The 13,817-nt window shown below is 46.3% G+C and overlaps 1 protein-coding gene across 1 annotated transcript; it reads left to right on the forward strand.

Annotated features, from left to right (window-relative positions):
- Positions 1–338: 338 nt before the first annotated feature.
- bub1ba (BUB1 mitotic checkpoint serine/threonine kinase Ba) lies at positions 339–11,304 on the forward strand. The gene is made up of 14 exons (XM_049590952.1): positions 339–459; positions 704–885; positions 2,487–2,578; positions 2,931–3,034; positions 5,900–5,994; positions 6,099–6,127; positions 6,375–6,417; positions 7,323–7,514; positions 7,613–7,750; positions 7,885–7,979; positions 8,098–8,250; positions 10,744–10,880; positions 10,978–11,131; positions 11,224–11,304. Exons 1-14 carry the CDS (start codon positions 413–415, stop codon positions 11,302–11,304), a joined length of 1,542 nt encoding a protein of 513 aa, XP_049446909.1. The 5' UTR covers positions 339–412.
- The last annotated feature ends 2,513 nt before the right edge of the window (positions 11,305–13,817 follow it).

Below are 13,817 nucleotides of genomic sequence, written 5' to 3' on the forward strand. Positions count from 1 at the left end.
GTGTCTATGAAATGTCAGTCCTTTACCTGAGCTTATTTATTGTGTTTTACTGGTTATTAAAAGCCTTTAACTGGTCATTAATATTTAAGGCATTTAACTGATTGATTAATGTGTTTTACTGCTTATTTAAGAGATTCAACAGTAAACGTTACACTGATATTATACCTGACCTGAAAGTTATTAACATATTATCTGTGATTAATTTTGTGTATTCTGAAGTTATAATAATATTTATATCACAGAGTAAACTGTTTAATTTTATTAATTATTTAACTATCCATTAGTTCTGTTACTGTTGTTTTTAGATCAGTAGTTATTGATGACTGTAGACGATGACGTCACTCTAGCTGATGAATGATTGGTTGAAACTGACCGCTGTGTTCTGATTGGTCCATCAGATCCAGGTGCAGTCATGTCTGAGGGGCTGTTGATGCAGGTGGGACCGTCTGTCCTCACACAGTGAGTGTTTGACATACAGGACTCATTCTTATTTTGTAGTTTGTTCATATAATCAGCTGATTGTTTACAGGTTGTTGTCTCTTATTTAGAGTCTTTACAAGCTTTTCAAAGCACAGCAAGCTGCAGAGAACAAGACTGTCGAGATGGTCGATGTTATGTGTCTCATATTAAACAGAAACAGTTAATTCATATTGAAACTCAGCTGTTAGTGTACCTCCTGCACGTGTTTCCTTATTGACTGCAGGTCGGCCTATCAGAGCGAGCCGTCGGCACACCTGGACAGGGGGGCGGGGCTTCGGGGTGAGGGCGGGGCCATTCAGGTGAGCGCATACTGTAAAGAGCTGCTGATGAGAGGAGGAATAGAGTTCAGCTTCGAAGAGCTGAGAGCCGAAAGATTCAACCAACGACAAAAACAGCAGCTGGATGGTGAGTTCACTGACACGCTCACTGTCACGCTCACTGTCACGCTCACTGTCATGTTCACTGTCACGCTCACTGTCACGCTCACTGACACGCTCACTGTCACGTTCACTGACACGTTCACTGTCACGCTCACTGTCACGCTCACTGTCATGCTCACTGACACTCTCACTGTCACGCTCACTGACACGCTCACTGTCACGCTCACTGACACGCTCACTGTCACGTTCACTGTCACGTTCACTGACGCGTTAACTGTCACGTTCACTGTCACGCTCACTGTCACGTTCACTGACGCGTTAACTGTCACGCTCACTGTCACGTTCACTGTCAAACTCACTGTCACGTTCACTGTCACACTCACTGTCACGTTCACTGTCACGCTCACGGTCACGCTCACTGTCACGCTCACTGTCATGTTCACTGTCATGTTCACTGTCACATTCACTGACGCGTTAACTGTCACGCTCACTGACACGCTCACTGTCACGTTCACTGTCATGTTCACTGTCATGTTCACTGTCACATTCACTGACGCGTTAACTGTCACGCTCACTGACATGTTCACTGTCACGTTCACTGACGCGTTAACTGTCACGCTCACTGACACGCTCACTGTCACGTTCACTGACGCGTTAACTGACATGTTCACTGTCACGTTCACTGTCACGTTCACTGACACGTTCACTGACACGTTCACTGTCACGTTCACTGACGCGTTCACTGACACATTCACTGACACGTTCACTGTCACGTTCACTGACACGTTCACTGTCACGTTCACTGACGCGTTCACTGACACATTCACTGACACGTTCACTGACACGTTCACTGACACGTTCACTGACACGTTCACTGACACGTTCACTGACTCGTTCACTGACACGTTCACTGACACGTTCACTGACACGTTCACTGTCACGTTCACTGACACGTTCACTGTCACGCTCACTGACACGCTCACTGTCACGTTCACTGACGCGTTAACTGACATGTTCACTGTCACGTTCACTGTCACGTTCACTGACACGTTCACTGTCACGTTCACTGACACGTTCACTGACACGTTCACTGTCACGTTCACTGACACGTTCACTGACGCGTTCACTGACACATTCACTGACACGTTCACTGTCACGTTCACTGACGCGTTCACTGACACATTCACTGACACGTTCACTGACACATTCACTGACACGTTCACTGACACGTTCACTGTCACGTTCACTGACGCGTTCACTGACACATTCACTGACACGTTCACTGACATGTTCACTGTCACGTTCACTGACACGTTCACTGACACGTTCACTGACACGTTCACTGTCACGTTCACTGACACGTTCACTGACGCGTTCACTGACACGTTCACTGACACGTTCACTGTCACGTTCACTGACACGTTCACTGTCACGTTCACTGACGCGTTCACTGACACATTCACTGACACGTTCACTGACACATTCACTGACACGTTCACTGACATGTTCACTGTCACGTTCACTGACACGTTCACTGACACGTTCACTGTCACGTTCACTGACGCGTTCACTGTCACGTTCACTGTCACGTTCACTGACACGTTCACATGTGTTTGTGTCTTTCAGAAAAGCTGCGGCAGCTGAAGGAGGTGAAGGAGCAGCTGAGTCAGGAGCTGGAGTTCAAGAAGAAACTTCTGCTGCTCAGGAGGAGTCAACAGGTGCACTGATCATACTGATACTCCTCCTCCTCCTCCTCCTCCTCTTCCTCTTCCTCCTCCTCCTGCTGCTGTATGCACCCACTTATTACCTGTAAATTTTGTCCTTGTTGACCTCCACTAGTTAAAGGTCTCACCTGGCTGCAGTGATGTACAGGTGTACTCCAGGACAGTGTGACATCACAGGTGCATCAGACTGAGAGTTTGCACCAGAGAGCTCAGCATAAGTTATCTGTCCATTGAGGTGGACGCCAGTGTCCACAGAGAACATCTCTGAGACGTCAGGGTCAGCACAAAGGTGTGACTGTGACAGGTACATGTCCAGGTGATGTCAGGCAGGTGTGTGTCTCTGCAGGTGGACCAGGAAGCCTCTCAGATCAGTGACTCTGCCGGACCTGCAGCTGCCTCCTCCTTCCAGATCTATGATGAGTCTCAGCCTGCTGCTGCACAGCCTGCTGGGTAATAAACACACAGCCCGCACTCTCCTGATCATCACCTGATTATTACCTGATCATCACCTGATCATCACCTGATTATTACCTGATCATCACCTGATTATTACCTGATCATCACCTGATTATTACATGATTATTATCTGATCATCACCTGATTATTACCTGATCATCACCTGATCATCACCTGATTATTACCTGATCATCACCTGATTATTACATGATTATTACCTGATCATCACCTGATTATTACATGATTATTACCTGATCATCACCTGATTATTACCTGATCATCACCTGATTATTACCTGATCATAACCTGATCATCACCTGATTATTACCTGATTATTACCTGATCATTACCTGATTATTACCTGATCATCACCTGATTATTACCTGATCATCACCTGATTATTACCTGATCATCACCTGATCATCATCTGATTATTACCTGATCATCACCTGATTATTACCTGATCATCATCGTCTGATCATTACCTGATTATTACCTGATCATTACCTGATCATCACCTGATTATTACCTGATTATTACCTGATCATCACCTGATTATTACCTGATCATCACCTGATTATTACCTGATCATCACCTGATCATCATCTGATTATTACCTGATCATCACCTGATTATTACCTGATCATCATCGTCTGATCATTACCTGATCATTACCTGATTATTACCTGATCATAACCTGATCATCACCTGATTATTACCTGATTATTACCTGATCATTACCTGATTATTACCTGATCATCACCTGATTATTACCTGATCATCACCTGATTATTACCTGATCATCACCTGATCATCATCTGATTATTACCTGATCATCACCTGATTATTACCTGATCATCACCTGATTATTACCTGATTATTACCTGATCATTACCTGATTATTACCTGATCATCACCTGATCATCATCTGATTATTACCTGATCATCACCTGATTATTACCTGATCATCATCGTCTGATCATTACCTGATTATTACCTGATCATCACCTGATTATTACCTGATCATCACCTGATCATTACCTTCACTTCACTTCACTTCACTTCACTTCACTTCAACTTTATTATGTCCCAATATGGGCAAATTGGGTTGCAGCAGGCACAGGCATTATAAACAAATTGCAGAAAGTACCTTTGCAAAAAGTACATTTGCATGAGAAACAAAACACACAGATAAATAAAATAAAAACCTAAGAGCATACGTCAGTCAGACAAGTATTTTTGCATGGGGGTGGGGATGGGGGACAGAGTTCATAAAGTGCGATTTAAAGTGCTGTGTGCGATTTGCATACCAGTTTGAAAGAACCTGTGGATCAGGCTAGGTCTCTCCGAGATCTAACGAGATCAGGCATGATCAGTATCTGTCAATCCATTTCACAGTCTTTCAGACCAGAATGGATAATCCATTTACCACACAGGTAATTAACTATGAGAGATTTAGACAATATCTGTCCTTTGTAAATCAAGTCTGCATCAAGTCAGTTCCACATTTTGTCAGTCAGAGCCAACACTCCCACCCCACAGAGTAAATATACAATAATACACATACAATACATACAATCATACACACGATCCAAATCCAATTTGTTTGATTAAATTCACAGACACGCCTTTGCAGTTACCTCCTACAGGAGTCGTTTAAGGCTCTGATGGAAACTGGGATGAAGGAGTTTTTATATCTGTTTTTTGTGGCAGTTGGAACTCGCAGCCGTTGGCCAGAAGGTAACAGGTTATATTCTGAGCTGAGAGGATGGTCACTATGGGACTGAATGGACACAGCTTTTTTAAGAGCCTGCCTGGTAAAAATATGATTCAGACTGGTGAACTGCACTCCTACAATCTTACTTGCCACCTTAACAATCCTGTCAAGGGCTCTCTGGTCCCCAGGTTGCCGTACCAACAAATAATAGAAAAGGATAGAACAGATTCAATAAAAGCAGAGTAAAACAGCGACATCAGGGACTTATCAATTTGAAATCTGGCGAGTTTCCTTAAACAGAAAAGCCTTTCTTGCACAGCGCTTCAGTATTACAGTTAAATTTCAGATTATTGTCAATCACAGTGCCTAGATATTTGTAATTAGATACAATCTCCACAGCCTCACCCTTGACAACACTGTTCTGGGGAGCAGGGGATGCCTAAAATCTATGCACATATCTTTTGTTTTTGTGACGTTAAGTTGTAGGAATGCATTTTCACACCACAAGATAAAATCATCAACAACAGGACCGTGGCTAGTTTCACTGTCAGCAAGGAGGCTGACAATAACTGAATCGTCAGCAAATTTGATGATATGTCTATTTTTGTGGAAGCTGCGACAGTCATTTGTATATAGGATGTATAATAATGGAGATAAAACACATCCTTGGGGGGAGCCGGTAGAAGATATGCGGGCATTTGACAATTTCCCGTTCACCTTTACTCTCTGAGTCCTGTTGATGAGAAAATCAAGAAGCCAGCCGACAATACTTGGATCTAAACTGAAATTGTGAATCAGTTTCTCAACCAGCATATGTGGCTGGATAGTATTGAAGGCTGATGAGAAATCAACAAAAAGCAGCCTAGCGTGGTTCCTGTTTCCCTCTAGATGTTTATATAAGAAGTGCATTAAAGTGATGGTAGCGTCTTGAACACCCCTCCCATTTCTATAAGCGAATTGGAGAGGGTCCAGGAGGTGCTCAGTTTTGTCCAGCAGTTCTGCTTTAATCAATTTTTCAAACGATTTCATGACCAAAGAAGTTAAAGCAACAGGCCTGAAATCATTTAATCATTTACCTGATTATTACCTGATCATCAGGTGATAACAAACTCTTCATATGTTAATGTTTCACCCTCAAACAGAAACTCTGAAACGTCTCCAGATGAGCTACAGGACGATGTTTTCCTCCGTCCTGACGAGAGAGGACTGTGTCTACGGATCCAGTTTCCACGACCAGGTGAGTCTCTGGTCCAGGTGAGCCACTGGTCCAGGTGAGCCTCTGGTCCAGGTGAGTCTCTGGTGTTCCCACTGTGGCTCTGATGTGTGTGTTTTGTCTCTCAGGTGGAGTCGGTGCATCTGAACTCTCTCAGGTTTGTTCCTTTAAGAACATCAACACGTCACATCGTACACATGAACCTGGATGATGGATGGATGGATAGATGGATGGATGATGGATGGAAGGATAGATGGATGGATGATGGATGGATGGATGGATGGATGGATGATGGATGGATGGATGGATGGATGGATGGATGGATGATGGATGGATGGATGGATGGATGGATGGATGGATGTAGTCTCTCTTCAGTCTTCACATGTTGTGTTTGTCGTCCACAGACTGCAGCAGAGCTCGTCTCTCTGGACTGTGACACAGCTGCAGGTGAGATTCAGTCTGTGAACTTTAACATCGTCTGTTCTGACCTTCACACGCTGACTGGTGAAAACTACTCGAGTAAAAGTATCCCTACTCTGTTATGATACTGACTCAGGTAGAAGTAAAACTAAACTAACCTTAAAATAACTACTTGACTGAGAGGAGAGGCTGTAGATGTAGTTCATACCTCACACCACCAGAGGGCAGTGTGGTGCAGGAGGCTGCTGAACTGATATTAACTTTATCAGGACCCAACTGTAAACAGCTGAACTGTGTCAAGCAGAGGACAGAGAGAGAGGACAGAGAGAGAGGACAGGGAGAGAGGACAGGGAGAGAGGACAGAGAGAGGATAGAGAGGGGACAGAGAGAGGACAGGGAGAGAGGACAGAGAGAGAGAGGACAGAGAGGGGACAGGGAGAGAGGACAGGGAGAGGACAGAGAGTGGACAGGGAGAGAGGACAGAGAGAGAGGACAGGGAGAGAGGACAGAGAGAGGGGACAGGGAGAGAGGACAGGGAGAGGACAGAGAGAGGACAGAGAGAGGACAGGGAGAGAGGACAGAGAGAGAGAGAGGACAGGGAGAGAGGACAGAGAGAGAGGACAGAGAGGGGACAGGGAGAGAGGACAGGGAGAGGACAGAGAGAGAGAGAGGACAGGGAGAGAGGACAGAGAGAGAGAGAGAGGACAGGGAGAGAGGACAGAGAGAGAGGACAGAGAGGGGACAGGGAGAGAGGACAGAGAGAGAGGACAGAGAGAGGACAGAGAGAGAGAGAGGACAGGGAGAGAGGACAGAGAGAGAGGACAGAGAGGGGACAGGGAGAGAGGACAGGGAGAGGACAGAGAGAGGACAGAGAGAGGACAGAGAGAGGGAGCGATACCACCTGAGCCTAACAGGACTGTCGGCTCTGTCAGATCATCATGGGGGGACGACTGAAGACCTCCAGACCTCCTGTCCCCCCACCGTCTCCAAACCAGCGTCCAAAATCAGAGACAAGTTGAGTCCCATCCAGGAGACAAGTGTGGAGGCCAGCTCGCTGTCAGCTGGACTTTGTAGTCCACTGCAGGAGCACCAGGAGCAGCAGGAGCAGCAGGCTCCATCACCAGGTGAGTAAAGTGACTCCGCCCACACCTCTCTGTGAGTCACTGACTTATGAATCTCATTAGAGTGATTAGAACAGTTGGTTGTGATGTCTCTGTGGCAGTGGGGGGCGTTGTGGATCCATGTGACCCAGATGTACGGCGACATCTGCTGGACCTCTGTGATGTCACTTCCTGTCCTGACTTCCACTCAGAGTCCCGCCCACTTCCTGCTGTGGAGGAGCACAGCTGTGTGACGCTGGGTAACGTTACATTCACATCACCCGGTCGATTATCACATCCATCTGAACAGATCCTTCTACCAGCAGCTGTTATTATGGATTATTGATTATAGGTTATTGATTATTGATTATTGATGGTGTGTTGTGTCCACCAGGGGGCGAGCTGTATCACGTCTACTCCAGAGTTGTGGATGGAGGAAGTTTCTCCGTCTATAAAGGAGCGACAGAGAACGGATACGCTGTCCTCAAGGTGAAGCTGCACATTGATTCACATGTTCACTTTGGGGGGACACGTCCTCACAGCTGTGGGCGTCAGGGTCCTGGTCTCCATGGTGACAGGTGTTGTCTCCTGTGTTTACCTGCTGCAGGTGGACAGCTGCTCTGCCCCCTGGGACTTCCACCAGTTTCAGCGTCTGAAGGCGAACTCGCCCAGCGCAGACAGTCTTCCTCTGATCAGCTGTTTCCTGTTCCTGGACGGCTGTGTCACCGTCTACTCCAGCCCAGCGGGTCACATGTTCACTGTGAGTCACTTCCTGTTCAGGTCCCCATTCAGGTCCTCAGGTCTGCACCTTATCATCCTATTAGGAGACAACATCACAGCAGATCACCATCAAATAATCCTGAGGAGCCAAAGTCATGATTGTTATTATTAATTGATTAATTGTGCTGCTCTGCAGTGATGACGCAGTGAGGACACTGGCACTGCGGGGACACAAACCTGACACCACACTGGCAATGCGGGGACACAAACCTGACACCACACTGGCAATGCGGGGACACAAACCTGACAACACACTGACACTGCAGGGACACAAACCTGACAACACACTGACACTGCAGGGACACAAACCTGACAACACACTGACACTGCGGGGACACAAATCTGACACTGTGGGGACACAAACCTGACACCACACTGGCAATGCAGGGACACAAACCTGACACTGCAGGGACACAAACCTGACACTGCAGGGACACAAACCTGACACTGCAGGGACACAAACCTGACACCACACTGGCAATGCGGGGACACAAACCTAACACCACACTTGCACTGCGGGGACACAAACCTGGCACTGCAGGGACACAAACCTAATACCACAAACCTGACACTGCGGGGACACAAACCTAACACCACACTGACACTGCAGGAACACAAACCTGACACTGCGGGGACACAAACCTGACACCACACTGGCACTGCAGGGACACAAACCTGACACTGCGGGGACACAAACCTAACACCACACTGGCACTGCAGGAACACAAACCTGACACTGCGGGGACACAAACCTAACACCACACTGGCACTGCAGGAACACAAACCTGACACTGCAGGGACACAAACCTAACACCACACTGGCACTGCAGGGACACAAACCTAACACCACACTGGCACTGCGGGGACTTTTTCTCTCAGATGATTTTGAAAAATGGTTTGGATGGTTTAGGCCCAATCTCAATAACCCCCTTGCCCACTACCCCTTGGCCCTCAAAATGAAGCAACGAGGGGTAGGGGTTGAAATCTTTCCCTAGGAATTGGGACACCACTCACTACGTCAGCGCGTCAGTTATGTTCATGCATACGTAACTATTTTAAACAGGAAGCTGCGAGCCATCTACATTTCCAACCGGCATCTACAATGGAGTCTCTGGTTGAGTTCACCCTACTGATTGCGTTTGCCGCATTCATCATGCTTCGTTTGATGAACGGCAGACGACAGGGGACTTTTGCTAGCTAGCTAACCAGCTAACATTGCGAGGCAGCAGAGTTATGCTAGCTGGCGTGTTATCATAATGTGAAAAATCCAACAATTTTGCAGAACAGGACAGATGACAGACGCCAGATAATGCAAGTTAGCTAGCTAGCTAACAAGCAACCCAACGATGGTAACGTTAGCTATGTATTAACTTTTGTCCCCGTCTCTTGCTCAGTGGTAGCCATGGCGATGTCTACCCCTTGCTGGCAAGTCAGCATCTGAAATCCCTCGCTCCTAAGGGCTACTTTCATACCCACTACCCCTTGTTATGCCCCCTACCCCTACATGCAAAAAGGAATTGGGACACCACTACTAGGGTGACCATATTTTGATTTCCAAAAAAGAGGACACTTGGCCGGCCACGACATAGCCTACTTAAATGATACTTGCAACTTACTCAAAGATGCCTTATCATTTTAATATATTTAAAGTTTATATGTATGGGTAGAAAATTCAGTTATAATACAAAATAATATCTCTCAAAGACAGAAATTCAGATAGGCCCCAATAGGGGACACATACACACACTAGAGTGTGGCGATCCAAGCCCGACGGTACCCGACGGGTCGGGCCAGGTTTGGTCTACAATGTAGCTATAAATTGTATGTCTGTCCTGTTTATTGCTTGGTCACTGTTATTTACGTGACAACACCTGAACATAACACACACAGACACACACTGGCTGTTTGTTTCTACCTCTTTCCTCTCTGGAAGTCTCGGACCTCCAGCCGCCCGCCTCCGCCTTGATTAAACGCTGAAAATAAAATAAAAGAGGGAGACAGGTTTTTCCTATTTCATCTTATTTTGTTTTATTTGCCTGGCCTGTTAAATAGCCTGTAACCGTAACAACTGTGTGACACAAACTCAGTGCTTTGGTCATTAAATAATGTCGGGCTCGGTTCGGGTTTGGACAGAAATATGCTGCCATGCCACACTCTAACACACACACACATACACACAAACACACGGAAAACCGGACATTATCATCAGTTTATAAAACCCCCCGGGCGTCCCGGGCGGGACGTGAAAAGTGGACATGTCAGCCTAACCACTACCCCTCGCAGGAACGCACAAATGTAGGGGTAGGGCCAAGGGATAGGGCTAAGGAGGGTATTGGGACTGGCCCTTAGCCTTAAAATAAAGTTCGTGCTCGAAATGGAGAACAGTTTTCGTAAAGGAAATCAATAACTATGTCCTCCCAGTTCTAATACCAAAAGACTGTGTGTGTGTGTGTGTGTGTGTGTGTGTGTGTAGGAGCTGACAGAGTGTGTTACCAGTGAGGTGTCGGTGGGTTATAAAGCTGTCGGCCTGCTGCAGCTGGTGTCACAGCTTCACTGCTGCAGGCTGCTGCACGGAGCACTGCAGCCAAACATCCTCACCTGTTCTCAAAGGTAGGTCGGGGGGGGGGGGGGGTCATGACTGAGCCTCACAGTAAACACGAGTCTCGTTGACCCTGTTGTTTGTGTTTGATCCTTGTTGTTCCCTCAGAGGTTTCCTGATTCCTGACTGGGTGTTTCCGGTGGACTGGTCGTCCTCGGTGGATCTGGATCTCCAGGGTGTCATCGGATCCGTCCAGCAGGTCCCCTCAGCTCAGACTTACATCAGTCTGGGTCTGCTGCAGCCAACTGACACGCCACAGCTGGTACCCCCACAACACATCTGTCCACTCTGCACAGACCCCGCCTCCTTCACTGGGATTGGTATATACTAACCCCTCCCCTCTCTACCTGTCAGGTGGACCTGGTGGGCCTGGCTGAAACTGTCCACCTGCTGCTGACCAACAGCAAGATGGTCCCAGTGAAACGACTGATTTGATTTCATGTTAAGCCTAGTTTCATGTGTTAAACCTGGCGAGCGCTTCAGTTAAACCCTGGTAACACCCATTAAACCTGGTTGATTTCACTTGTTAAACCTGGTTTATTTCATGTGTTAAACCTGGGTTTATTTCATGTGTTGAAAACCTGGTTGATTTCACTTGTTAAACCTGGTTTATTTCATGTGTTAAACCTGGTTTATTTCACCCATTAAACCTGGTTTATTTCACGTGTTAAACCTGGTTTATTTCATCTGATAAGCCGGGTTTATTTCATGTGTTGAACCTGGTTTATTTCACCCGTTAAACCTAGTTTATTTCACCTGATAAACCTGGTTTATTTCACCCGTTAAACCTAGTTTATTTCACCTGATAAACCTGGTTTCTTTCACCTGTTAAACCTGGTTTATTTCATGGTTTAAACCTGGTTTAAGTTGGACATGTGAGTAATAAACCTTCCTCTCTGTGCAGCGACATGTTTTCCAGGATGTGGAGGCGGTTTTTCCGCTCACTGCTGAATGCCGGTGATCATTCACCATCGTCCGTCCTGTCAGAGCTGACAGAGCAGCTGTTGACACTTTACCACTGAAACATCGAGTATTTATTCTGTTTGTCTTCACGTGTCTTTGTTTTCATATCGAAGTTAATAAAATGTTTGTCAGAGGATCTTCCTGTGTTTCTCCTACATTAGTGATGATGGGACAGAATTTAATGTAAGTGTCTGTAATGAAATGTTAAAACAATAAGGAATCAATAAAGGTTGTTTATATTAAAACTACAACTGGATGTCATGAAGTGTAAATTGTCATACCTGAAAGGTGGGCGCTACACTTTACAACAACGCCGCTGCCTTTGTCAGCAGTTAATCGCCGTATGAGCCCAGTGCAGAGCGGCACTTGTTTAGCCTGCTGTTGGGACACACACACAGAGACACACATGCACTAACATGCACGCACTGCTGGACTGGACCACAACAAGCCTACAGATGACATCACACACAGGGTGTGTGGCTTCATTCTCTGCTCAGGACAACATCACTGTGTTGTACCTTCACTGCTGTGTGGATGTTCTGAATGTTGGTGTGAATCTCACTCAGACTGATCCTGTAACAGAGACGTTACCTTCGTCCTGTAAACTGAAGTGAATGCAGTCAGTGTGTTGAGTCACTGCCTTCCTGCGCCTGAGGGGACGGCGAGACATGCTGCAGCCTGCAGAGACACACACACACAGAGAAACCTCCTCACCTGTCTTTGTTTCATCACCTGTGTTTTTACTGAGCTCTTTATCTGTGTGTGTGTGTGTGTGTGTGTGTGTGTTGGCTTTGGGTTTGATCAGTAATCAATAAGGCTCAGTGTGTGATCGTCTCAGTAACCTCACGCGAGTCACTGAAGGGTTAAAGTTGTAAAACATAAATGTAGTTTTGTCGACTCAGTGAAGTGAAAACATCAACTCAGATTTTATAATCTTCTGATAGTTCATGTGTTCATAAAGCTGTCAGTCAAATTTATTAGAACAATATTCACATTAACATCCTGCTGTGTTTCAATTTGACGGGTTAAATCAGTCACTTTCTTTAAGGTGAGGCTACAAACAGCACTCAACAGACGCATGATGTAAACATGTTGAAACTGAGCTGCACTCGTGTCAATAAAGCTTGTTTGAATTTGAATCTGGAGAAAGAAGCAACAAACTGTCAGTCAAACTAAGCCCCGCCCCCTCCTTCATACCTGGAACAAGGTGAGACAGGGACGAGGGAGGTGGGGGAGGGGGAGTGTGAGGAGGGGGAGGAGGAACAGCCACAGAGGGAGAGCCGTGTGTCAGGATCGACAGCAGGAACCGGACACAGCCGACACACCTGGACTCTGCCGGCCAGGTGAGTGTGTCCAGCTTCTCTTACACATAAACTTTAAACTGTAACGGTTCAACACAGGTAACTATGTCCTGTGAGGTACCAACCAGGTTCTCTGTAGGACCAGATGGTTCCACGTAGACCTTCAGTGAGCTGAGAGGGACTGGCTGTTTGTCATGATGAGTGTTCTGTCAGGACCAGGTGGGTCAGGGTCTCTGCTGTAAAGAACACAGAGCAGATTTGGAGTTACATAACGGAGCGTGTGTGTGATGCCTGAAGGTTCTCCACGATACGACAGAACCAGGACATGACACAACAACAGACATGAAACTCTCTGAACAGTCTGTTCTTCATAAACAAGTTCTACAGAGAACCAGAACTTTTTCTTGAGCACTGTTCTGTTGTCTTTATTTGCTGATCAGAAACCCTGTCAACAGTTTACAGCAGCACCAGGTCAAAGGGTTCTACAGAGAACCATCTCACATCCGTCTCATTAATTAACCATCTGCTGTTGAGAGAAAAACGAGTTCTCTGTAGAACCAGAAAATAATTCTTTAGGCTCAAACCACAGCAGGATGGTCACATGTTACAATCTGTTCCCTTCAACCATAAACAAATACAGTGTTAGCATGTTAGGTTTAGCATTAGCAGTGTTAGCATGAGCTG

The sequence above is a fragment of the Epinephelus fuscoguttatus genome, linkage group LG11, assembly GCF_011397635.1.
Source record: "Epinephelus fuscoguttatus linkage group LG11, E.fuscoguttatus.final_Chr_v1".
Taxonomy (NCBI): Eukaryota; Metazoa; Chordata; class Actinopteri; order Perciformes; family Serranidae; genus Epinephelus; species Epinephelus fuscoguttatus.